Source organism: Myxocyprinus asiaticus, chromosome 17, assembly GCF_019703515.2.
Source record: "Myxocyprinus asiaticus isolate MX2 ecotype Aquarium Trade chromosome 17, UBuf_Myxa_2, whole genome shotgun sequence".
Classification (NCBI taxonomy): domain Eukaryota; kingdom Metazoa; phylum Chordata; class Actinopteri; order Cypriniformes; family Catostomidae; genus Myxocyprinus; species Myxocyprinus asiaticus.
This window is the reverse complement of record NC_059360.1, coordinates 44,909,912-44,935,692: the sequence shown is the minus strand read 5'-3', so window position 1 is coordinate 44,935,692 and position 25,781 is coordinate 44,909,912. Positions and strand designations below refer to the sequence as shown.

The 25,781-nt window shown below is 38.1% G+C and overlaps 1 protein-coding gene across 10 annotated transcripts in view; it reads right to left on the bottom strand.

Annotated features, from left to right (window-relative positions):
• Positions 1-25,781, bottom strand: part of LOC127454806 (nesprin-1-like) — a 186,190-nt gene that overhangs the window by 21,191 nt on the left and 139,218 nt on the right. For 9 of the 10 annotated variants that reach the window (XM_051722237.1, XM_051722230.1, XM_051722233.1 and 6 more), the window contains 24 exons: positions 25,584-25,715; positions 25,274-25,470; positions 25,055-25,187; positions 22,625-22,807; positions 22,224-22,373; positions 21,948-22,124; positions 20,106-20,261; positions 19,848-20,003; positions 18,338-18,508; positions 18,096-18,229; positions 15,996-16,200; positions 15,706-15,888; positions 15,479-15,625; positions 14,583-14,737; positions 14,272-14,419; positions 11,082-11,176; positions 10,684-10,918; positions 6,640-6,834; positions 5,021-5,146; positions 4,534-4,689; positions 3,579-3,737; positions 2,047-2,213; positions 1,600-1,762; positions 346-533 (listed from right to left, as the gene is read on the bottom strand). In XM_051722237.1, the coding sequence (XP_051578197.1) occupies positions 346-533; positions 1,600-1,762; positions 2,047-2,213; positions 3,579-3,737; positions 4,534-4,689; positions 5,021-5,146; positions 6,640-6,834; positions 10,684-10,918; positions 11,082-11,176; positions 14,272-14,419; positions 14,583-14,737; positions 15,479-15,625; positions 15,706-15,888; positions 15,996-16,200; positions 18,096-18,229; positions 18,338-18,508; positions 19,848-20,003; positions 20,106-20,261; positions 21,948-22,124; positions 22,224-22,373; positions 22,625-22,807; positions 25,055-25,187; positions 25,274-25,470; positions 25,584-25,715 (3,911 nt within the window). Of the gene's footprint in view, positions 1-345; positions 534-1,599; positions 1,763-2,046; positions 2,214-3,578; positions 3,738-3,937; positions 4,041-4,533; positions 4,690-5,020; positions 5,147-6,639; positions 6,835-10,683; positions 10,919-11,081; positions 11,177-14,271; positions 14,420-14,582; positions 14,738-15,478; positions 15,626-15,705; positions 15,889-15,995; positions 16,201-18,095; positions 18,230-18,337; positions 18,509-19,847; positions 20,004-20,105; positions 20,262-21,947; positions 22,125-22,223; positions 22,374-22,624; positions 22,808-25,054; positions 25,188-25,273; positions 25,471-25,583; positions 25,716-25,781 lie in introns of those variants that run through there. The other variant, XM_051722236.1, reaches the window with a different exon arrangement.

Below are 25,781 nucleotides of genomic sequence, written 5' to 3'. Positions count from 1 at the left end.
TTTAAAAACAGTCAGTTTTAATATTTCCTGAAGGCATTTTAAATACTATGAGAATATAACATTTTAAAAGAAACTAGATTGCCATTTGACGAAAGCTTTCCTCCAAATCGTCTTATTACAGTTCACTTATTACAAGTTTAGCCCCCCCTTAAGTACCTGCGGTTAGGTGTCTTGCTCAACTAGAATGATGCTTACGAGTAGTATGCTTAAACTTAAAGTCCAGACACCATTACACCACCAACCCCAATTAGAGCTAACTAAATTGTGAACACAAATGGCATTCAACCATACTACTCATTCTACTTTTTGCAGTATGCACAAAAAGTATATATACAAGCATCATACTTGAGTCTCCTCTCCATGGACATAGCACAGATGGTCCTCCAGCGGCGGTCCAGATTTCGTGTGGCCTGCTGGATGGAGTCACACTCAGCGTCTGTCGCACAGGCATCGCAGTCATGCAGGAGAACTTCACACAGGTTCAGCACGGATGCCACACCTGTGCTGTGCTTCTCAATGTCTCTCTGCAGCTCCTGAACACAAAGCAAAACTCATAATTTAACTAAATAGATTTGATATTAATTTTTATGTGTTAAAATGATTTCTTGATATTTATATGTAGTTATATTACATTAAACACAAAGTGATCATTTATATTTATATTTAAAATGTTAAATAATAATTTAACTTATAACATAATTTACATTTACATATAGACACTTTTATACAAAGCAATTTACAGTGCCCTGATTACAGGGACAATCCCCCTGGAGCAACGTGCCTTGCTCAAGGACACAATGGTGGTGGCTGTGGGGATTGAACCAACAACCTTCTGCTTATCAGTTCAGTGCTTTAGTCCACTACACCACCACCACTCCATTATAATAAAATAATACAAATACAAAAAAATAAAAGTAATAAATAAATAAAATGTAATTAAAGTTTAGCAGTAATTTAGCTTGCATAAATCCTGTTTTGGTTTATGTATCAGCATGATTTATACATTTTTATTTATAAGTATTATATTTAGTGGATTATATTAAAATTTTTATTATTTTATTTCTATTATTCTATTTATATATACACAGTTACAATGTATATTTATGTATTTTTTCTATTTATTAATCTTTTTATACTGTAATATTTAACTTTTAATTTCTATATTTTGAGCTCAAAGAAATAACATTTTGTTTCTTGGAATTAGCATTGGATGCTGTATTGTTGTGCATTTCATAACTTTTGATTTACATTTACATGTATACATTTAGCTGGCGCGTTTATCCAAAATGAATTACAAATGAGAACTAAAGGAGACAGTATGAAGCAACAGTAAACATAGCAAGGAAGGTGAAAGACAAGAGGTAGAAGAATAGATAGATTTTTTTTATATATATATATATATAAATTAAGCTGAGAGTGCTTTAGTAGGGTAGGGTCAAGTGCTTGTGAAAGAGCTGTGTCTTAAGGTTTTTTTTGAGAGAGGCTAAAGAAACAGCTGCTTGGGTGGAAATTGGATTTGATTTTGATATGTATAGCTAACAATCAAAGATGGAATTTTGAGCTATTTTTGAATGCACCCTGTGTAAGTGTGTTGTGTACCTGCTGCAGGTCCAGCTTTCTCTGGATCTCCTGGAAGTCACAGGTGTCATAGACGATGGGGCGAGACAGTTCGGTCTCGATGTGTGCGAGCCAAGAGCGCAGACTGCTCATGTTTTTATCCAGCTGCTGCACGGCCACCAGTGTCTCTCGAAGCTTCTTCACCCTAATTTCAGCAGTTATTAAATAGTGATTCATCAGTAGTCATTTAGCAGAACTTAACTTGGAATATTTCTTTAAGCATCAATAATCAAGAGCACAATGGTGACAGCTCACGTATCATCCTCTGCGGAGTTTGAACCTACAATCTTATAATACCAGCCTAGATGTTTAACCATTATGCCACACCACCACAGAATTCCAGAACCCTTACTTCAGAGACACTATCCCAACTGCACCCATTGACCGGAGCATTTCTTAACTGAGCTTTGAAGCATACTAAACCCACACCTGGCTCCTATGAGGTCAAGCAGGTGCTGCCATCGTTCATTGATCTTGTCGAGTTTGTGCTCTATGTCAGAAGCTTTGCTCTCATGACTGGCCCGAGCTAAACGCTTCCCCAACTCGTGAAGCTCATGTTTATTCTCCTGCACCATTGCCACCTCCTCCTGATAGTCCTGAGAGACAGACAGCCAGACAGAGAGAGACAGGGCTTTGGTTAAACAGGGACCTGGACTGTTATTTACCATGAGCAAGATTAAAGGGATAGTTCACCAAAAATGAAAATTCTCTCATCATTTACTCACCCTCATGCTATCCCAGATGTGTATCACTTTCTTTCTTCTGCAGAACACAAACGAAGATTTTCAGAAGAATATCTCAGCTCTGGTAGTCCATACAACACACGTGAATGGGGATCAAAACTTTGATGCTCCAAAAAGCACATAAAGGCAGCATGAAAGTAATCCATAAGACTCCAGTGGTTTAATCCATGTCTTCTGAAGTAATCCAATCGGTTTTTAGGTGAGAACAGACCAAAATATAACTCCTTTTTCACTATTAATCAGCAGTCTCCTTCACGATCATGATTTCAAACTCGATTACACTTCCTAGTGCTTGAAGGATTCGCAGAGCGCTAGATGGTGCTAGGAAAGTAATTGAGCTTGAAATCATGATTGTACCTAAAGACTGCAACGGCAAGATGTTTCTAACCCAAAACCGGTTGGCTCGCTTCAGAAGACATGGATTAAACCACTGGAGTTTTATGGATGACCTTTTTTGCTGCCTTTGTGTGCTTTTTAGAGCTTCAAAGTTTTGATCACCATTCATTTGTGTTGTATGGACCCATAGAGCTGAGATATTCTTTTAAAAATCTTCATTTGTGCTCTTCAGAAGAAAGAAAGTCAGACACATCTGGGATGGCATGAGGGTGAGTAAATGATGAGAGAATTTACATTTTTTGGGTGAACTATTGCTTTAAGCTAAATCCTGAATATAACAGGGTTCCCATTTCTATTGACCAGTGAAATGCATGACTTTTCCATTAATTTGTGAGCAATTTCTAGCCAATGAAATATTTTAGAGCTGAGCAAAACTAGAAAAAATTACACTCACAATAAAAAATGTCCATGGCTTTATTCAAGCCGGGAAACAGTTTCCCAGTTTTCCATAATTGAAGAACCCCTTACAAAAATTACCATGCCAACCATAGTTTCTATCAAACTACCAGTTTCACAGGTATTTCTCAGGTTACTACAATAAAACTATGATTATTAGCCATGAAAAACAGAAATTAGGACTGTGAAAATGAAAGATTCTGAAGATCTGATGTAAATATTTTATGATTTCACAGTAATAACAATAACTGTAGTAACTGTAAATATGGAATTGTCAAAAACAATAATTATCAAAACAAAAACATGGAGTGTAATATAAAATCTTTACCAGCAGATACATTTTACAGTGCTAAAATCTAAGAAATACGAATTTGAAATCTACAGTAAATGAAGGTTATTGGCAGTGAAAAAGATCTGATTTGTTACCTTTCGTAGTTTCTCAATCATCTCTTCAATACTGATGTCTCCATTCTGAGATACTTTGCTTTCCATATGAGTCAACCATTCACACAACTCCTTATATTTGTCGTTGAAGATCGCCCATTCATTCAGCTTCTCACTCACCTGCTGCCTGCGCAGACACAACTGCACAAACACACACAAAGACATTGGAATTTAGTGTGTTACAATGTCATTTTGCATAAGAACAACCGCTTAAACTATATCTGAATTACATTTCTAAATATAGAATTTCTGAACATCTTTACAAAATATAGAGTGAAAAAATAGGTGCAAATACATTTTCAATGAAAGGTATGTCAAAAGCAGAATGTGGAGTTACTTACAAGACTATCTTTTGACATACATGCTGTGAGTGAGGAGTTCTCTGATGGACTGTACCTGCTGTTTAATTTATCTACTGCAAATGAACGCTCACATCCTGTGTGTGCACTGAGATGTCACCGGATGCCACAAAGACACAGTGTACTAACCCCTTCCTTTGCATTCAAGTTTCAGTTTTAGTTAAATACATGGTGCTTTGCAAAACTGTCTACTTGAAAACACCAAAAAGTAATATATTCAGCATTTTTTCTGCAAATCAAATTTACACTCGGTTTCCCTATATTTAATTACAAAAAAATCTATTGCTATATTTCAAAATCCATTGAGCTACTTAGACCACTTTTCTGACCATTATTTGAAAGCTCAAACACACATATGATGCTCAGAAATGCTGTTTTGGTTTCAAAACACAGCCAATGCCTGCACCAAAAATCCAGGAATATATGGTAAAACAGCATCGCCTACTGGCAACACAAACTCAACAGATGTCTCCCGATAAGGACATTTTGGTCTTGTCATATGGGATTTGTGATACAGAACTCTACAAGCTAAATGTCTGTTCTTGTGTCCCATATACGACAGGTGTTTTTCTCTGTACCTGGTGACAGATCTCCTCCCATTGGCGGTGTAGAAGTTCAATGCGCTCTTGTAACACACACAGATCTTCAGGACTGATGTAGCTGGACAGAGATTCTCTCAACACCGTCAGGTGAGTCAGATCCTCCTTCCAGCCATCAAACATGCTCTCCAGATCCTGCAGGGAACAGACATTTAGAAGCTTTTGTTTTTTTCTAAATCCATGATAATGCCAACAAATGCAATATGTACATGTCTTATTTTGCCTGATTGATACGTGAACACATGTTGATTTAACTACAGCTTTTCACACTCCAATCAAATCCAGATAGATAAAACTACACATCACTGAATTTAAATGCATTGCAAATCCCAGAGAAATGGTTAGTCTGATACAACAGCACACTGAAATGCATGCAAAAGATTTATAGTTTTTCATTTTTAATTGTTGTTCAGTTTCAGTGTTAGGGAAAACACACAGTATAATGCCTTTAATAATAAACAAATACCTTGCAGCGCATTTGTTCAGACTGCAGCTCCTCGTGACGATCTGGAAGCGGCTGGGAGAGTTGTCGTTTAAACGCTCTCAGTTTCTCCAGAGATCCCCCAATGCCTTTCTCACATCTCTCCCAATCCTGAACACACAGTTTGAATCCATTAGTGTACGCTCTGTTTACATACAACATATTCTGGCAATGAACAAAGGCAATTTCATGCAAAGTTCTAGTTATTTAGTTGATCTATAAAGCATTTGTAAGTCTGGACTGTAAGAGAGGGAGAATTGTATTGCAATAAATATACAAATCGAGTGCTATGTTGAAACCTATATATGCCATGTTATATTTGACATAATATTTTCTTAAAACAGGCCTTTAAAATAATATTCTGGGTTCAAAAGTTAAGGTCAATCAACAGTATTTGTAGCATAATACTGATTACCACAAAAATTTAAACTTTAAAATGTATTCTTTAAAAAAAGCAAAAGTCGGGGGGCCTGGGTAGCTCAGCGAGTATTGACGCTGACTACCACCCATGGAGTCGCGAGTTTGAATCCAGGGCGTGTTGAGTGACTCCAGCCAGGTCTCCTAAGCAACGAAACTGGCCCGGTTGCTAGGGAGGGTAGAGTCACATGGGGTAACCTCCTCGTGGTGACTATAATGTGGTTCTCGCTCTCGGTAGGGCGGGTGGTGAGTTGTGCGTGGATGCCGCGGAGAATAGCGTGAAGCCTCCACACACGCTAGGTCTCCACGGTAACGCGCTCAACAAGTCACGTGGTAAGATACGCGGATTGACGGTCTCAGACGCAGAAGCAACTGAGATTCGTCCTCTGCCACCCAGATTGAGGCGAGTCACTACACCACCACGAGGACTTAGAGCGCATTGGGAATTGGGCATTCTAAATTGGGGAGAAAAAAAAAAAGAAAAAGTCTGGGTTCTAGTGAGGCAATTACAATGGAAATGAATGGGGCCAACCGTAAACATGAAAATACTCCCTGTTTCAAAAGTATAGTTTGTAAACATGATTTTGATGTGATAAAATCACGTACTTACCTTTTCTGTGTAAAGTTATAGCAAATTTTACAACTTCGTTGCCATGACAAAGTAATGTCAACAAACCCTAAAACCCTAAAATGACTGTAAAAATGATGGTTTATACAACTTTACAGCTCAAATAATACATGAGTTTTAACAGAAGAATTAATGTTAGTGCTTTTATAAAATTATAAGCTGCACATTTCTGCCTTTAAACCCTCCAAAAATTGGCCCCATTCACTTCCATTGCAAGTGCCTCACTGTAATCTCGATTTTTGCATTTTTTAAAGAAAAGGAGGGACGAGTCGAAATTATTTTTTGTGGTAATCAACATTATGCTACAAATGCTGTCGATTGAGCTTAACTTTTATTGAACCTGGAATATTCCTTTAAAAAAAAAAAAAATTATGGAAGAATCTTTTGGGATCATAATTAGGGTGACAGTATTTAAACTACATACTTCAGCTAAAAGCAACCCCATTGATATAAATTAAATTCTAACAGCTAAAATGATCCGACCTTCCCAACTCTACACTCATGTAATACAGAATACACATGATATCAGCAGGTGGCACTGTGGAATACAAGACTGTACCCTGAGCAGCACGGCCAGCTCTTTCTTCTGCTCCTCCAGTCGAATGTTAGCGTTTCTCCAGCGCTCCTGTATGTTCAGCAGCTCCTCCTGTAGCGCCGCTTCAGCTCGTGAGTCTGCAGACAGAAGCAGCTGTCTCCCGGCCTCCACTGTCAGGATGTAACTGCCCTGCTGCCTCTGCAGAACCTTCTCTCGCAGCTGCAGGAACAACAGAGAGTCAGCAGGAGACGCTAATTACATTCATGAAATATAACCAAATGGCAAAAAACTTAGTTCAGCCAAAAATTAAAATTCTCTCATCATTTACTCACCCTCATGCCATCCCAGATGTGTTCGACTTTCTTTCTTCTGCAAAACACAAATGAAGATTTTTAGAAGAATATCTCAGCTCTGTAGGTCCATACAATGCAAGTGAATGGTGGCCAAAACTTTGAAGCTCCGAAAAGCACATACTGTAATGGCAGCATTAAAGTTATCCATACGACTCCAGTGGTTTAATAAATGCTTTCAGAAGCAATCCAGTTGGTTTTGGTTGAGAACAAAAAATAAAACAAAAAACTTATTTTTCACTGTACATCTTATTATTACAGTCTCTAGGCACGATTATGATTTCAAGTTCGATTACACTTCCTAGTGCTTGACGCATGCGCAGAGCGCTAGGAAGTGTAATCGAGCTTGAAATCATGATCGCCAAGGAGACTGCTGGTGTCAAGATTTATAGTGAACAAGGAGTTTTTGGTCTGTTCACATCCAAAATCGATTAGATCACTTCAGAAGACATGAATTAAACCATTGGAATCTTATGGATTACTTTTATGTTGCCTTTATGTGCTTTTTAGAGCTTAAAATTTTGGATCCCATTCACTTGCATTGCATGGACACACAGAGCTGAGATATTCTTCTAAACATCTTCATTTGTGTTGTGCAGAAGAAAGAAAGTCGGACACATCTGGGATGGCAGTAGGGTGAGTAAATGATGAGAGAATTTTCATTTTAGGGTATACTATTTCTTTAAAAGCACTTGGTGGGTCTGATAGCTTTTTCATAATTTGTTAAATCCATCTACATTTCTGAAAACTTCATATTGTCACTTTTTATGGTGTTTCTGGTGTCACTCCTTTTTAATACAAAGTATGCATTCTGGCACTGTTTGGAAGGGAATACTAGCATACTGCATAGTATATGTCATATACAGCTGTTTATTTAAAAATATCATATAAATATAGCATGTGAAACAGTATGCAATTTGCATAGTACAGACAGGAACTTTGGAGCAGTGGTGGTTCAGCGGTTAAGGCTCTGGGTTACTAACTAGAAGGTTGGGGGTTTAAGCCCCAGCACTGCCAATATGCCACTGTTGGGCCCTTGAGCAAGGCCCTTGACACTACCTGCTCCAGGGGTGCCATATCATGGCTGACCCTGCACTCTGACCCCAGCTTAGCTGGGATATGCAAAAAAAATAATTTCACTGTATATGTGCAAATGTATAATGTGTTACAGAAAATAAAAGGCTGCTGCTGCTTCTTCTTTGCATATGTGCATATACAGCAGAAATAGTAAGAGTAGCATGGTATTAGTATGTTATTCCAAACATAGCCTTTATCAAGAAAATATAATAGTAAATATTAGTAGATACTTCAAGTTTCCACAAGCTCTCATCCAAAGCAATTGGGCTGTCAGACAGATCTCATTTGTTTGGTTAAATCGGTCTAAAATTCAGGAAAAAAAAATTATAGTTTGTGTTTGTGGTCTCACTCATGCTGACTATGTTCAGAACAGAATACTACCTGTAGCATACAGCACAGCATATACTGTATACTGCTTACTATGTACAAAAGGATTGTATATACTGTATGTGAAACAGTACGCAACAATACATTTTTCAAAGTGAACAGTACAGACAGAAATGTTGCATGCTGCAAAAATAGTAAGAGTAGTATGGTAGTATGCTATTCCATACATAGCCTTTGTTATGAAAAATAGTAAATACATATAACCACATATAACTATGTGGTCTTTCTGAAGAAATTGTCATTTTTGTATGCTGATATTTTTGGTGTTATCACTTGTCACAATAATCACTGAACTGATGTAATGATTACATATATTATACATTCAGGAAAGTTCATACTCATTACTAGGGATGCACCAATATGGAATTTCTGGGCAGATAACAATAACTGATAATTCACAGCTGACTGTGGCTGATACCGATAACTGATATTTAAAAAAAAGATTTTTTTTATTTTTAATCCTTTAACCTGGAACTGCTAGCTAATTCATTAAAATCTTCTCATTTGAAAAATATGTAATTTAAAAGCTTGGAATTTGGACTTGCTGCTATTTAAGGTTTGATGGATGTAACATGAACCATAAATGTGCCTATATTGCAGATGTATGCTGACTTGAATATATACACCGATCAGCCACAACATTAAAACCATCTGCCTAATGAGTAGGTCCCCCTTGTGCCGCCAAAACAGCGCCAACAATCACACCACGATCAAAATCACTGAGATCACATTTTCCCCATTCTGATGGTTGATGTGAACATTAACTGAAGTTCCTGACCTGTATATGCATGATTTTATGCACTGCACTGCTGCCACACGATTGGCTGATTAGATAATCACATGGCATGATTGTTGGTGCCAGATGGGCTGGTTTGAGTATTTCTGTAACTGCTGATCTCCTGGGATTTTCACACACAACAGTCTCTAGAATTTACTCAGAATGGTGCCAAAAACAAAAAACATCCAGTGAGCGGCAGTTCTGTGGACGGAAATGCCTTGTTGATGAGAGAGGTCAACAGAGAATGGCCAGACTGGTTCGAACTGACAAAGTCTACGGTAACTCAGATAACCGCTCTGTACAATTGTGGTGAGAAGAAAATATCTCAGAATGCTATTCTGAGATGCGGGTTAGCACTGTTTTGGTGGCACGAAGGGGACCTACACAATATTAGGCAGGTGTTTTTAATGTTGTGGCTGATCGGTGTAAATTATAAATGATAATACAGTTGCATAAATTGTATGGTACGCATTTAATGAGTCGTTACGGTAATCCTGATGATGTGCAAACAGATCTTCTAACAGATGTAATAACACATTAAACCAAAATGAGGCGATAAACAGCATGTAATGAACATTAAACAACAAAACACACAATACAAACCCTAATCTCTATATACATGATGTAATATTTATTCTAGCAGTCAGACTGCGAGTACAGTGGTAGTTTGTGTGGCATTATACTTATGCGCGTCTCATTCACTGACGCTTGTTACAGCACTCATCTGTGACAGTTCCACTGTATAACTTATGAAATGTGAACACAACAATCATAATAGGAATAGGTAAAAACATGATACAGATCGAAAAGTCATGAGTCATAACGTTAGAAAAGTAAAATAGTCATAAAATACAACAAAGCACATTCGTTTTACCCATAGACTAGTGTTTTTATCCATCTCGAGTCACTCTGTGAGAATTATTCAAAGATAAATGTATCCTTTTAGGTTTTGTTTGGACTTGTTTTAATTACAGTGCTGTTCTATAAGTAACAATGTGCTATTTCTGACATTCTGTTTATGTTTCATGAAGTAATAAGCATAAATGATTGCCCCCAAGTAACATACATACATGCTTTTGCTACGTTTTCGTTTATTGCCTCATGAAACAAACAGAATGTGGGAAATGGCATGTCGTTGCTTGCAGCAGATGACTAAAACCAGCTCCAAAACAACGTAACAAGGTGCAGAGATGTTGAAATAACCCTCACAGAGCGACATGAGGTTGGCTCTCACTCACACAGACACATTGTGTGCGCGCACGCACACTGTCTATGAGGCTGCCCGAGCCCCTACCTGAAGGAAAGATTCAGCAGGCAGTCAGATAATCTAAGCCGCAAGTAAATAAACAGTAACAAATTATCTACGAAAATATCGGCGGTAATTCCATTATCGGCGCGATAATAATATTTAGATTTTCTCGGTTATCGGCCAATAATATACCGGCAGCTGATATATCGTGCATCCCTACTCATTACCTGAACAGCGTCCAGCATGGCCCGTGCCTGCTGCAGGGGTACAGGTGCGCCCGCCTGCCGGGTCTCGACCTGATGGGACACTTCCACCAACCACTTCCGGAGCTTCTCTACCATCTCCCTGTAGCGCTGCCACTGACGGAGGAGACTGTCGATGATTCCTCTCCGCTGCTGAGCACGTCTCACCACACCCTGCCACTGGTTACTGAGAAGAGCCAACTTCAGCTTAAACTCATCTCTGGAATTACAGAAAGGACAACATTATGGAACAGAACATGTTTTAAGACAAGTGTTGGCCATTTCTTCACTTTGAGAGAATGACTTTTAAATCTGTTCATATATTATGGTTATGCGTTTTAAATTCTGCTAATCAAATTCTTCTCGATGACCATATCACTCACCTGTCATCCACCTGTCCTTGCTCCAGCATGCGCTGTCCATCACTGATGATAGAGTGAAGAATCTGCTGTCTGCTGAACATCTCTGCCTGAAACAACTACAACAGAGCAGACACTTAAACATTAAACTCACAAACACACACAGCTGTGTAGTCTCACACAGCCACACTTTTGGTACATTCAGCATAAAGTCTGGTCCACTTTGCAGCCTATTCTGGTCAAGAACCACCCACTTAGACAGGAAGTGGTTGTGACATGTAAAGTGACCAATAGGGGTGTGAATCTTTGGGTTTTGGGTTGAAAGCAAATCGAATCGATTCACGATTCATAGGCTAACATTCACACCGCAGCTGACTGTGGCCCAAATCGGATTTTTTTTTAAGGTTGCTCACACATTTTAAATGTAGTCTACATCAGACACTAGTCTGAACAGCTGACGCCCGTTAACTGACCCGCATGCGTATAACACTCCCTGAACATGCGTATAACAAACTCAGACATGTTCGTTATTTTAATATGTATAATAAATTAACTTTATAAAATTGTTTTAGCAGTTTTTTTTAACCCGAATAGAACACGTAATCTAATAAAATATCAGCAAGTGATGGAAGACCAGATGGATGAAGTAATTTTAAATAAAGTCATTTGCAGTCATATGGTGGAATTTAATTACCACTGAAGCTCAAGAATGTAATATCATGAAAACCGAAGGAAATATAGAAACTGTTTTCTGCACGAGCCGTGTTACCTCTGCATCTTTTCATGCACATTTTTACTATGTGAAATTCAAACGAACCACTGAACCCTACTGTTGAAGCCTATCATTTTCTTTTCTTGTCTTAAAAAGAACTGAATGCATTAACTAGAAAAGATATTACTTTCACTTAAAAGTTTTAAACCATAACAGGCATATTATGCGGTTAATAAAGCACGCAAGTGACGAAGTCACTGGAATGGGTTCCACATTCCAGATCAGATTTGAAAATGTCAGATTCAAAGCGCTTTTGGCTGTTTACATGGTTATCCAATTAACAGATTCACATGAGAGTGAAAAAATCAGATTTGGGCCACATTCAGCTACGGTGTGAACGTAGCCATAGGTTTTCAATTCGATTCAAAACTTTTTTTTTTTTTTTTTGCATTTATAGAATTCTTTAAATACTTCCCCTAATGTGTCTTAGGCAAGAAAAAGAAAGACAAACACATTAAATACAGTATATGTTCATACAGGCTACTTGGAAAACAACAAAAAGTGCATTGTGCTGATAAAATATTTTAGAGCCGAGCATAACTAGGAAAGTATTCCATATTCCATAATCACACTATAAAAATTCCATTATTTTTTAAGATTGTATTCATTTGCATGATTTTTCCTGGCCTGGAAAACACAATTTTAAAATTCCCAGATATTTCCAAGTTTTACATGACCGTGGGAACCCTGAATGAATAAACGAATCAAAATATTACAACATTAAAGTAACATCATCTGACTACATTCATTTCCCAAAAGGCCTCATATGCAAATAAAGAAAAAAGAAAAGCAATATCAACTAGATTACTTCAACTTAAGTACTTTGTGCAGGCCAAGTCCCCAACTAAACAATGATAGCAGTTAAATAGCACCATTTTATCTCATAGAGAGTAATGGCTCATTTTCCCTGAAATGAAAGCATTTTAGTTCAGTAGTGGCCACGCAACGGCTGTACAATGTTTTGAGCGCATTTGAGTCAAGACAAGAGCACTGCGAGGGTGCACGCTCCAAGGTGCGTTAGAGAACCATGTAACTAATTTAATATTTATACATTTCAAAATATTGTATACTGTTTTGCCTAATTGCAGTCCATTCAATTTTTAGTAATCGATGCTTTTTCAGTAGAGCTGTCAGAATAAACACATTAACGCATGCGATTAAAGTTTAACAAGTTAATTTTTCTTAATCGCAATTAATGCATTTACCGTTAATACAGCATAAACACTTGTTGGAAGAGTGGAATCTTTGTAATGTGTCCACTCTGAGTCATTACACTGACGCACACTTCACAACACACACACAACAGCGCTACCATGTCAGTGATAAAATGATGGAGAAAGGATGTCTTAACACTGATGTACAAAACAAGCCCAGATGGAACAAGTATTTTTCAGTCTATTTATGGCGCATTTTAATTACCACAGAAGCACGTCAAGCCTTAACTATCACCAAAACTCAGAATAAGACATTTTTGTAAGCAAGTGCTTTTCATGTGGAGTTCAAAGCGGCGCTTGACTCTGGCATTGACACCCTTACGCAAATCATCCAGAAATGTCTGCTGCTTCATGATTCATGATGAAGGAAAGCGGATAGTGGAGGATGAGAGTTTAAGAGATATAATGCCCATTGCAATGAAAATGCAACCTATGGGGAGACTAGTTCTTTCAATTAGTCAAACTCTCACATAGTCTTTGGGAAACGTTTAATGTTTCTTGAATTTATGCTATTTTAGTGCATTTCTATCTTTATACTGTGGAAGTCTTTGCTTAAAAAATGTTAATAAAGCCTTATATTGTTACATATTGTTTTCTTTTCTTTCCTTAGATGGAAATAAATGCATTTTAACAGGAAAATAAGTATATTTTGTGTCAAATTTCAACACTTTTCAAACACTCAAACTACAAAACTTTATGTGATTAATCACTATTAAAATTTAAATCGAATGACAGCACTAATTTTTAGTAATCGATGCACCAAGAAAACTAGTGAATCGTTACACCCTAATAAACAACCACAGTTTGTGACATTTAGGGGTGGTTAATTCTAAGCAATGTGTATATATAAGTGTATATATAGGTGTGCTCAATGTTATGCTTCTCAAACAAAATTCTTCAAATCTTTTAACACTTCCATTTTGTCACAAACCTAACAAACTCAAATCCTACCTCATAAGTGTTCACTTCAGAAGCCCCATACCTACATTACTTTATTTCTTGGCGGACTGATAAAATCTATGATCTGATTGGAGTCTGCAAGAGATTTTGAGAGGGACAATTTTGTGCGTAATATGCACTGGATGGTCTGTGAAATTTCCATGGGCATGCTGTCTGAAGCTGAGACTATTTACTCACTAATCATATATTGGTTGCTGGACTAATTTATCAACTCTTGATTGACACCTGATTCACTCTTGTATGGTACGTCTCAGTACACACAGCTCACCTCATGAGCTCTCTGCTGCTCCATCAGACTCTGCAAGTTTCCAGATATCTCCACGGTCAGTTTCTCCTCCGTCTGCTCCAGGAACTCCATCCACGTCTCACACTTCTCCAGAAATGTCTGTTGTTGGAGTAGAAGGGCCTGGAGTTTACTGAGGAGAGAAATTTCACATTGTTAGGAACGCAAACTGATACAAAGAACGTCTAATTTCAGATTAAAACAAAGACTGCAAAGAACCAAACAGTGTTGAGAGTAAACTGGATAATTAGAATGAAGTATTCAATGATCATGCATTCTCTCTTCATTCAGAGTACCTGAATCTCTCTGTGGTTTGAGCTGAGGTGTTGGACCAGCATCTGTTGAGGTTCTGCATACGTTTGATCTCAGAGTCATTAAGAGGAAGTCTGTAACCCAGTTCATTCAGTCTCTCCAGATCAGGAGCCATACTGCTAAACTTCAGCATCTGTTTCTGCAAAAATAAAGATAAACAAAATTGAAACGCCTTAAACTGGTCTCAAAATATTTGATTGGTTATGAAGATCACAGCAAAAGTAAACCAATACATCAGCCGGGCTAACTGTGGCTACTTGGGAAATAATAATAGGGTTATGTTCAATGATATGGAAATAAAATAAATGATATTTTGATTTTTAAAGCCACTTTTTATATTGTCTAAATGCTTGCGTGTTGCCACAATACAGTATATGTAAATTATGTCATGTTTTTCAATTGTCTGACTTATAATATTTACTATAAATATGTTATCTTTGTAATTATTTTATTTATTATATACTAAATTATCTTTATTTGGGGGCCTTTCTCAGTAAGTATTGATATCATTGCGTCATTGCGATTAATTCGATTAATTAATCAGCACATCGTGTAATTTATTCTTATTATTTATTACAATTTTAATCGATTGACAGCCCTATTAATTATACAATGTCATACATGTCATTTAATATCATAAAATTGTAGCATATCATAGATATCAGCATACAGTATATGAGCCATAAGCAACCATGCATAATTTCCTGGAAATGACATCCAGGAGTTTAAACAACATTTTGGTGGTTTCTTGTGTTAAAGGTAGCCATTGGTATAAAACATTTTCAGGAATAACAGATATTGTACCTTTAGCTTTAAAATAGTTTATCTGGCAATTTTACGGCAATCTAGCAGGTTTCATGTGTAAAAGTGGCCTGTCTACCTTGAGTTCCTCCATACGGTCTTGGATTAGTGACTGGTCAGAGGAACTGTTTGGATCTTGGCTTCTGAGGACCTCCTCAGCTTCCACAATCCAGCGGAACCGAGAGTCCAACTGCTCGTTAAAGGTCTCATAGTCCCGAACGCCAGCCTGAGTGAAGAAAAAACCCTCAGTTCCTGACGCTAAAACTATCTTAAATGGCACAGAAATGACAGATCATCTTTCCTCACCTGCAGCGCCACCTGCTGTCTGCTCAGGCTCTGCTTGACAGTGTTGAGGCGTTGAGTGAGTGACAGGTGGTCAGACTGGATGGAGGCCACGGCTGACGTGTCAACCTGCTGTTTGAGCTGCTCTCCCAACTCCAATAAGACTTGTAGAGATGCCTGGACTGGACCCTGAGACCGCAACAACTCCTGATAGAACAAAGGACAAGAATTCATTATTATAAACTATATATTAATATTACAAACATATTCACATACATGCATTTAAGCAAACAGACAAAATCAGTTTCACTCACAGCACAGTCTTGGATCCATGTGGACACCTCTTCCTCTGTAATGTCTTTGTGACTAGCTGTCTTCAGAAGCTGGTTTGCTCTCTCCTCTGAGCTCTGTACGCTGGACTCACTTTGTCCATAAAGATCTTTATAACCCTGCCAGAGCTGGAGGAGAGCCTTACTGCTCTTTAGACGCTCCACAATCTCCTCCTGCAGACTGTTCCACCTAAAGGCCATAAAAAAGACACAATTACAGCTTTAAAGGAATAGTTCACCCAAAAATGTACATTTTCTCATCATTTATTCACCCTCATGCCATCCCAGATGTGTATGACTTTCTTTCTACAGAACACAAATGAAGATTTTTAGAAGAATATTTCAGCTCTGTAGGTCCATACAATGCAAGTGAATGGTGGACAAAACTTTGAAGCTCCAAAAAGCACAAAAAAGCAGCATAAAAGTAATCCATAAGACTCCAGTGTTTAAATCCACGTCTTCTTAAGCGATCCAATCGATTTTGGGTGAGAACAGACCAAACTATAACTCATGTTTCATTGCGGTCTCTAGGCATGATCTTGATTTCAAGCTCGATTTCACTTCCTAATGCTTGATGCACACGAAGAGCGCTAGATGGTGCTAGGAATTGTAATCAAGCTTGAAATCATGATCGCCAAGGAGACTGCTGATGTCAAGATTTATAGCGAAAAAGGCGTTAAATTTAGGTCTGCTTTCACCCAGAACCGACTGGATCGCTTCAGAAGACATGGATTACACAACTTGAGTCTTATTGATTACTTTTATGTGCTTTTTTGGAGGCTTAAAGTTTTGGTTTACCAATCACTTGCATTGTATGAACCTGCAGAGCTGAGATATACTTTTAAAAATCTTCATTTGTGTTCTGCAGAAGACAGAAAGTCAGACATATCTGGGATAACATGAGGGTGAGTAAATCATGAGAGAATTCTCACTTTTCCTTTAAGTATCTTCTCACCAATAACCATTTGAACAAAAATAGCTTTGCAAACTAAAATGGTTGCAGTTCATTAACCCTTTGAACATAACTCTTTTGAAAGAAGACACTTGGGAATTTGTTGTTTAGAAGTTTCAGAATTCAATAAAGTATAAAACATGTTAGAGAATCTGATGAAAGTGATGAGTGATTTATTTGCAGTCTTTAGACTGAGTTAGAACCAGTGTTGCATTTATTCCAAATGCAAAGTGATAAGTAACTGTAATCCAGTTACTTTTAAAGTCAAAAAGTAGTTTAACACATTACAATTTAAATACTTGCTATCAGATTACAGTTACTGACTTTCAATTAAGTACTTTTAAGTACACAACTTGGGTTACATATATTATATTATATACATATATTTATTATAAATAATATTATTTCTTTAGAATACATTTACAACATGAATTATGTTCATATGCACATCTGTTCGTGTTTCTGTGGCAGCTGAACCTTTTTGTGTAGTGTTTTAGAAATAAACTTAAAAGTAATTGTAATGTGACTACTTTCCCATAAAGTAATCAGTAAAGTAATCTGATAACAATTTTTGCAATGTAATAAGTCATTTGTACTGGATAACTTTTTTTGAGTAACTTACTCAGCACTGGCTAGAACACAACCATATACAGTATACTATAGTACATTTTCCCTTAAAAAAGTATTCTGGTGGTAATATGGTACAGTTATGGTAATAGCATGGTACTTTTATATATAACAATGTACTGAATGATTAGCATATTCAAATAACATGGTTTATACAAATTACTCTTTGGTAATTCTAAGAATACAATGGCACTGCCATGGAACATGTCCAAAAACATGGTATTACCATGGTGCTTTTTGGTACTTTTTCTTATTTCGTTTTATAAATGGAGAAGGTTTGTGTCATATTAAACTTTCTTTTGTCTGTTTAACACAAACTGAGATGTTTTGCAAAGCAGATGAATAGTGAACTGAATAGTGACTAAAGCTAAGATTCTGCCTAACATCTTTTCTTGTGTTGCATGGAAGAAAGAAAGTCATATGGGTTTGGAACAACATGAGGGAGAATAAACGATGACCGAATTTTCATTTTGGGTGAACTATTCCTTAAGCAGTGTCACACTCACCTGGCGTTGATGTCTTTGAGTGTGTTATTGAGTGAGTCAGACACAGAAGGTTGGCATTCCTCCAGGAGCTGATGTGTAACGGCACCAAACTTTCTCAAACTGCTCTCCTGCTTTTCAAGCTCCTCTTGCAGATTCTACAGATTGTCAGAAGACAAACACAGACCATTTACTGGATTTCCACAGCAGCTGCATCATTTCCAGCATGATTGATGAACAGGCACAGAAGTTTTTCCTGTTTTTACCTGTAGACTCTCCACCTGTAATCGTGCTGCCTCCAGAGATCCCGTGAGCAGACGATAGCGGGACACAGAGTATCGTCCCTCTGTTAGGTGGCTGTTGATCTCTTCAGACGCTTGTTTATACTGACTCCATTTGTCCTGCACTGACTTCAGACTGATCTTCAGCTGCCCGATCTAATGACAACACAAACATGTACACATTTTACATATAGAAACCCAGAGGTAAACACATAAACCATATAGTGTGTGGGTCATTAACAAATAAGGTTGTATAAGATGATAAAAGGAAACATCTTTTTTTTTTTAACTAGTCAAAAACAAACATGTCAAGTTCGTGGAAATGTAATTTTTGTGTCCATGTTGGTTTAAAAAAAATGTACATTTTTTTTATAGTATTAAAAAAAACTAAAATAAATAAATAAATATGAAAAGAAATAATAATAAAATATTATTCTGCACTGCAACTTCTTTTTTTAAGAATTTCAGCTTTTAAGGAGGCTTTGATTTTTTTTCTGTCTCCAGACGGTTATACCACATGACATTTTTTACTTTTCTTTTTTTTTTTTTTGATTTTTGGATATAGAATGCCCAATTCCCAATGCGCTCTAATTCCTCGTGGTGGTGTAGTGACTCGCCTCAATCTGGGTGGCGGAGGACGAATCTCAGTTGCCTCCGCGTCTGAGACAATCCACGCATCTTATCATGTGGCTTGTTGAGCACGTTATCGTGGAGACCTAGCTTGTATGGAGGCTTCACACAATTCTCCGCGGCATCCACGCACAACTCACCACGCACCCCACCAAGAGCGAACCACATTATAGCGACCACGAGGAGGTTAACCCAAGGTGACTCCACCCACCCTAGCAACCGGGCCAATTGGTTGCTTAGGAAGACTGACTGTTGTCACTCAGCACGCCCTGGATTCGAACTTGCAACTCCAGGCGTGTTAGTCAGTGTCTTTATTTGCTGAGCTACTCAGTCCCCCGACAATTTTAACTTTAAGCCTGAGGAAAAATATCAAAATCTTCATCACAGAGGAGGTGTATTTGAATACTTTAATGTTTTAGTTGAACACTTTAATATATACAGTTGTTAAATTATATACAGACATACTCTATATATGTAGACATACTCTAAAATTCATAAAACAAAGCTCCTTCCCCAGCCTACCCAGACTATTTATGGAAACTATCCTGCAATAACAGCTCAATCAGAAGTCATGGTTATGATGTCACAACCATGAGCTCATTAAGATATGACCGCCCACATTTAAATATTAAAGCCTATTCAGTATTCAGTAGCTTGGCCTTATGAATGACAGTGTGAACACCATCCGCACCTGTTTAATTCTTAGGGTCAGAGAGAGGGTGGAAAATGGGCAAGTAAAACAACATTATGACCCACTTGATGCAAGAAACCTTGAATAACATTATAAGTGGACTTCAGGGAAGATTAAATGCTTAAAAGTGTAGAATATAGCCTCTTTATATAGTCAAATTAAACAAGTAAGTACCAGGTGGTCTAGGTTGGCCCATGTGTTATTGAGGGCTCGGAGAGTTTCCATGACAACAGCACAGGCCTCGTCTGTCTTGTTTTGAACGAGAGCACAGGCTTGTTCCTCCACTCTCTCCAACTCCCTCTCCTTCTCCTTTATCATCTCGTCCATGTCCTGAAGTTTTATATGAGATAAAGATAGGAAGACAAAATATGTAAAGGTGGAGGCCACCTCATGGAGGTCATATTAAATAAGTATTGGAGAGGACCGTCAGACCTGGCAGTCTTTGAGGGCATTCTGCACTGAAGATAAGTTCTCAATCCTGTGTTTCCTCTTGAGCCTGTCCTCCTGAGCACTCAGCCATGCCTGAAGACTCTGAACTTTACCTTCATATTCCACCCAAGACGTCAGCAAGCCCTCCAGATATTGCACCTGAATCATCAAACATTTAAGCGGTTGGAAGGGAAATAATTGAAGCAAAGTGTGAAGAAAAAGTATGATGGATTTCAAAACAAGAACTGTAAAATGTACGACTAACACTAAGTAAGGGCCGTTCCGACTGAACTGTTAAACTCCGCTAAAAACATCTAAAAGCAGCGTAATGAATACAATGCAGAACGCAGGTGAGGCAAGTAGAGTTGGGTGTATTCTGATTACAAACTAATTAGTTACTGTAATCGGTAATCTAATTCATTTTAGTCAAAAGGTAATGTAACACATTACATTTGAAATTAATATTGCAGTAACTGACTTTAAATAAATTAATTACTAAGTACATTACTTGGGTTACACACATCTCTAAACTATTATTATGTAGAAAACATTTCAAACATGAATTATGTTCATATGTGCGTTTCTATGAGAGCTGAAGGGCGTGCACCCCTAACAAGTCATTGTAAGGGGTGCATGATGCTGAGTGTATGACCTGAACTACAAGGATGAACTACAGACATTATTTAGAATTGTTTGAGTGGAAAACAAAAACTTTTCTGTGAAAAGTGTTTTAGAAGTAATTTAAAAGTAGGGCTGGTTTTTGGTACAGATTTCCCGTTTCTGATTCACTAGCTTTCGATTCAATTCCGACTTGATTTGATTTTGATTCATATGGGTTTATTTCGTGTTACAATGTCCATTTTGCCTACATATGCAAATAAATTCTCTATCAGCTAATGCTCTTAATTATAAAGGGACCTTTCTAGGTACATTTCGAAAATATTAAATTAACAAATTATAATTTATCCCTACAATTCATCATATTGGTAATTCAGTCTATTCCATCAATTTATGTATTGAAATTGCATATATTACATTGCATATATAATTTTTGTTACATGTTTATTGTTAACTAGCATAATTTTAACTATTTACAAGTATTTATATTGATATGTAGAACACGTGCTATAATGGTACTGTCTCTTTAAGACTACCGGCATCAGCCAATGAACATGATTAGAATTATATTTTGCAACAACTAACTGTAAAGAACAAAATGGTATTAAAAGTGACATCATTCGGTGACAAATGGATTGCGTGAATATAGTCTTTAGACACACAGAACGAGTTAAACCAAACTTTTACTCTTAACACAGTGAAAGAATCTCAGTGCTAATAACGTCACCAGTATACAACTCTTATCACTGGTGACTGAAATCTAAAGCCAATGGCTAATTACAGGCATTCTTAGTCGCATAGCGTGGAATTTGGTTGCACATGCAAGTGATTTACTTGAATTATAGAGGGTTGCCACATAAAGTAGAACATCAGTCTTGAAATCGTTCAAACGAAGAACACGATGCATTGGAAAATTGATTTTGTTACCCAGTCCTCCTTAAAAGTAATGTAATTAGTATATTGATTACTGTAGAGTAATGTTAAGTAATTTGATTACTGTTGTCACAGAAATAATAAGTAATTTGTAGTGGATTACTTTTTTGAGTAACATACTCAACATTGGCTTCGAGACGCGTTTTACCCAATATTTATTTTTAGCTTGACACCGCATCTAAAAAACACGGCGCTCCTAAGCGAGAAGGAGACACAGCGCAATGGTCAAAGATGATGCAAAAACGTTTTCAGTGTGAACCACCCCTACAACATCAGTTCCATCTGAAGTCTCACCCTCTCTGTGATGTGTGTCTGCAGTATCTGCCAGCGGCAGTTCATGGCCCCTAGTTTCTCTGCGAAATCCGTCTTGTCATTGCGCTTGCTCTCCACATCCTGACCACTGATCTGCAGCACTGACTGATTCACAAAGTCCACAGTGAGCTGCTTACAGTTCACGTCCACTCTGAAGCCCTGCACGGGAAGAAGAGGAAGTCATGCAAAAGAGAGAAAAACTGTCAGCACAATTAGTCTCATGAAGCCAGACTTTTAACAATAAGATTACATTTTCACCTTGTAACGCTGCAGGTACTCTTGGATGACCTTTGACCCAACAGCACCTTTGAGATTTTCTTCATCCTCCTCTATGACTCTCTCCATCAGTGAAATCCAGTTCACAAGCTCAGCGATAGCATGACAAGATGCCAGCTTATCCATCTGAGACTAAAGCACAAAAAAATATATATTCCTTGCATCACATTTAACTCCAAAATATAATGTATTTCCAAGTGAAACTGAAATTTCAGAGGGAAATAATGTAGGAGACACAATAAGACTGAGGACATTTATTAAGAAAGTTAATAGTGTCGGTTTTGTTTTTTGATAATCTTTAAAAGACAGTAGACTTAGAACAACCAGACAGAAAAAAAACACTAATCCTATTATCTTAGAGCAGGCAGCATGCTGGTCAGTACCTGGTGGAGTTTCTCATGTACCACAGGAATGTGGGCGAGCAGTTCGGCCCACTGTGAGTCCAAGCGGGCGAGTTCAGACCTCAGAGACGCAGTGTCCATCTTTTTCAGTCTGAGCAGCTGGTTACCTTCATTTAGCACTGAGGTCTTCAGACTAGAGCGAGTTTCCACCTCCTTACTGAACTCCTGTAGAATAGAGAAGACAACACAATGCATACATTGCATACAAAGGGGAGTGGTGGTCTAGCCCAATGGTTAAAGGCTGGTAATCAAAAGGTTGTAGGTTCAAACCTAGATATTTCTAGGTTTTCCATGACCGTAGGAACACTTCTAGATTACTCCAGATGTTATAATTGTACTGTCACTTTGAAAGCATCAACTAAATGGCAAATTAGTAGTTAAACTTTGAAGTTCATTAAAACAACATGAAACAGCATTTGTAAAGCATTTATCAGTCAGAATTTCATTGTATTGTGAAAATCAGGCTACTATGCTAACAGGTTAATACTTTTTCTCACTCGATAGAAGCATAATTCTTGCAGTGTAAACATTCTGATGATGGATTATAAAAACTTTTTTCTTTAAAACAATAACTTTCACCATGAAAGATTGTGACTCCAGCCAGGTCTCCTAAGCAACCAAATTGGCCCGGTTGCTAGGGAGGGTAGAGTCACATGGGGTAATCTCCTCGTGGTCGCTATAATGTGATTTGTTCTCGGTGGGGCGCATGGTGAATTGAGAGTGGTTGCTGCGGTGGATGGCGTGAAGCCTCCACACGCGCTATATCTCCGTGGCAACGTGCTCAACAAGCCACGTGATAAGATGCGCGAGTTGACTGTCTCAGACGCGGAGGCAACTGGGATTCATCCTCCGCCACCTGGACTGAGGCGAATCACTATGCGACCACGAGGACTTAGAGCGCATTGGGAATTGGGCATTCCAAATTGGGAGAAAAAGGGGAAAAATCCCCCCCCAAAAAACCAAAAAAAACCCAATAACTTTCACTAATGAATCATAAGATAATACCAAGAGCGTGCATTAAGAAAGCAGAGCGAGCTGATGCTACATTCAAATGCGCTCTGCCACTCTCCTAAACTGTCCTCTTTCTCATTTGTAGCTTTTTGGAAGACCAAATTATTTTAGTGAACTGGATGATTCATGTAAATTAATGGATTAAAATAAATGATTCAGCGATTCACTTATAGCATTGGGGAGTCCAGTTCATTTTAGTGAATCAGTTTGTTCGGACTGTTCATATAAATAAATCAGTATAAATAAATGATTTATCAATTCACTTGAGTCACTGCGCACTGCACTCCTCAACACTGTTTCTATGAATTTTTTATTTTTATTTAACATGCATTCTCTTGCCAAAATGAATCATGAATTTACATAATCGCACCTGAAAACGGGTGCATTTAAGGGCTATAAATGGGCATTAAATTAGCATAAAAAGTCAAATGTAACGTCAATGAATGATAATCCTCTTGAAAGAAATGTTAATGAAAACAAATAAGTTGCCAATACATGGGCGCAACGTCCATTACACAAGCATGCATCTTTATTGCACAATGTCAGACTAGTTGTTTAAGAACATCAACCTCTTTTAATCAAAATGATACTCGCAAGAAAGAGCTTCAGCTCTCACTTAGTGAAATTCTATGGTTATAGCGCCACTTAGCGGTTAAGAGCTGCAAATGCATAACTGTCGCTGCAACCACGGCGGTAAAAAGGTAAATAAAATCTGTAAATAACCCTACAAATAAACCAATTTTGCTTTCATGTTGAATGACTGACTGCATACAGACACTAAAGCCCTGGGTATACTTCAGTTTTGACGCGAACGCTCAGTGTCTGCGTACAGTCGAACGCAAGCCTGTCAAAGTATACTACATATAACTGTGCGCGGATACACAGGCGGTTGCCGCATGAGTGCTACGACTGCTATGAGACACTGGACATTCTTTTGAAGAGTTTAGACCCATAAAAATGTCTTTATATTCCTTCAGACTCAAGTTATACAATGCAAGTATCTCCAGACCTCCGCACACAAATGCATTCTTGACTTGCACATCCACTGTTGTTGTTTTTACCTTCATCTCCTGATGTTCGTCTAGTGCTTCATTGTGACAGCAACGGCTCAAAATGTAAGTGTTGCCAACTTGTGGACCCACTAATTAGTGAAAATAACTCATTTGCATTCAAAGACGTGTGGTTAGACAAATTGGGCTGCACGCATTCAGTGCTCACACACTCTGCAGATGACCAGATTAGAGTTACGTCTTGTATGCGGATGCTCAGCGTTCACGTCTGACCAAAGTATACTGTGGGCTGTACATTGTGAAAGGGATTTTTATTAGCAAGTTTGTAGAAACCACACTGAATTTACTAGTCTTATCTTGGATTCCTCAACATTAAATAAACCTGACTAACCAGAAAAGACGACAGTTGGTCTTTCACAGTCTGCAGTTCCTGAGGACCAGCAACAGACTGTGTGTTCCAGAACTCCAAGCGCTCCAGAGCTTCTTGCAGCCAGCGGCTCAGTTCAACAGACTCACGCTTATACCTGACACAAACAGCCAGCACATTAAACATAATGTAGAATCTCATCAATAAATCAATGGGCTTGAATTTTAATGCACGCAGCCTGACCTGGTCCAGTGTTTCAGGATGGAGTCCAGGTGCTGTAGCTCCTTGTTGACTTTGGTGGTGTTTTTCAGCCAGTGTTCACCCAAAAGTGTGAGCTGGTTTTCCAGGCTGGGGCAGGTCATGTATGACAGCAGCTGCTTGCCCTCCTCCAGCACCTGATATAGTTTGTGTTGGTGCTCTGTCAGACTGGCCTTCAGGGCCTTTGGTGGAGATAATGGAAATCAGATTATTCAACCTAATATGGGAATAATATCCATGTTGGAAAGTTACTTTGAAGTAATGGACTAGGCCAGTAGAGAAAATCCCGACATACCTGATAGAGCTCAATTCTCTCAGTCAGCTTCTCCTCAGTTTCTTCCACCAGGCCCACACTTGGCAGACTGCCCTCAACTGCCTCCAGCAACCGGAACAAAATCTGGTAGTCCAAAACTAAGCGACTCCATGTCTTTTAAAGTTGCACACAAAAGCACAAACAGATCCAGAAGGATGTAAGAGGTGGTTTCAGTCTATG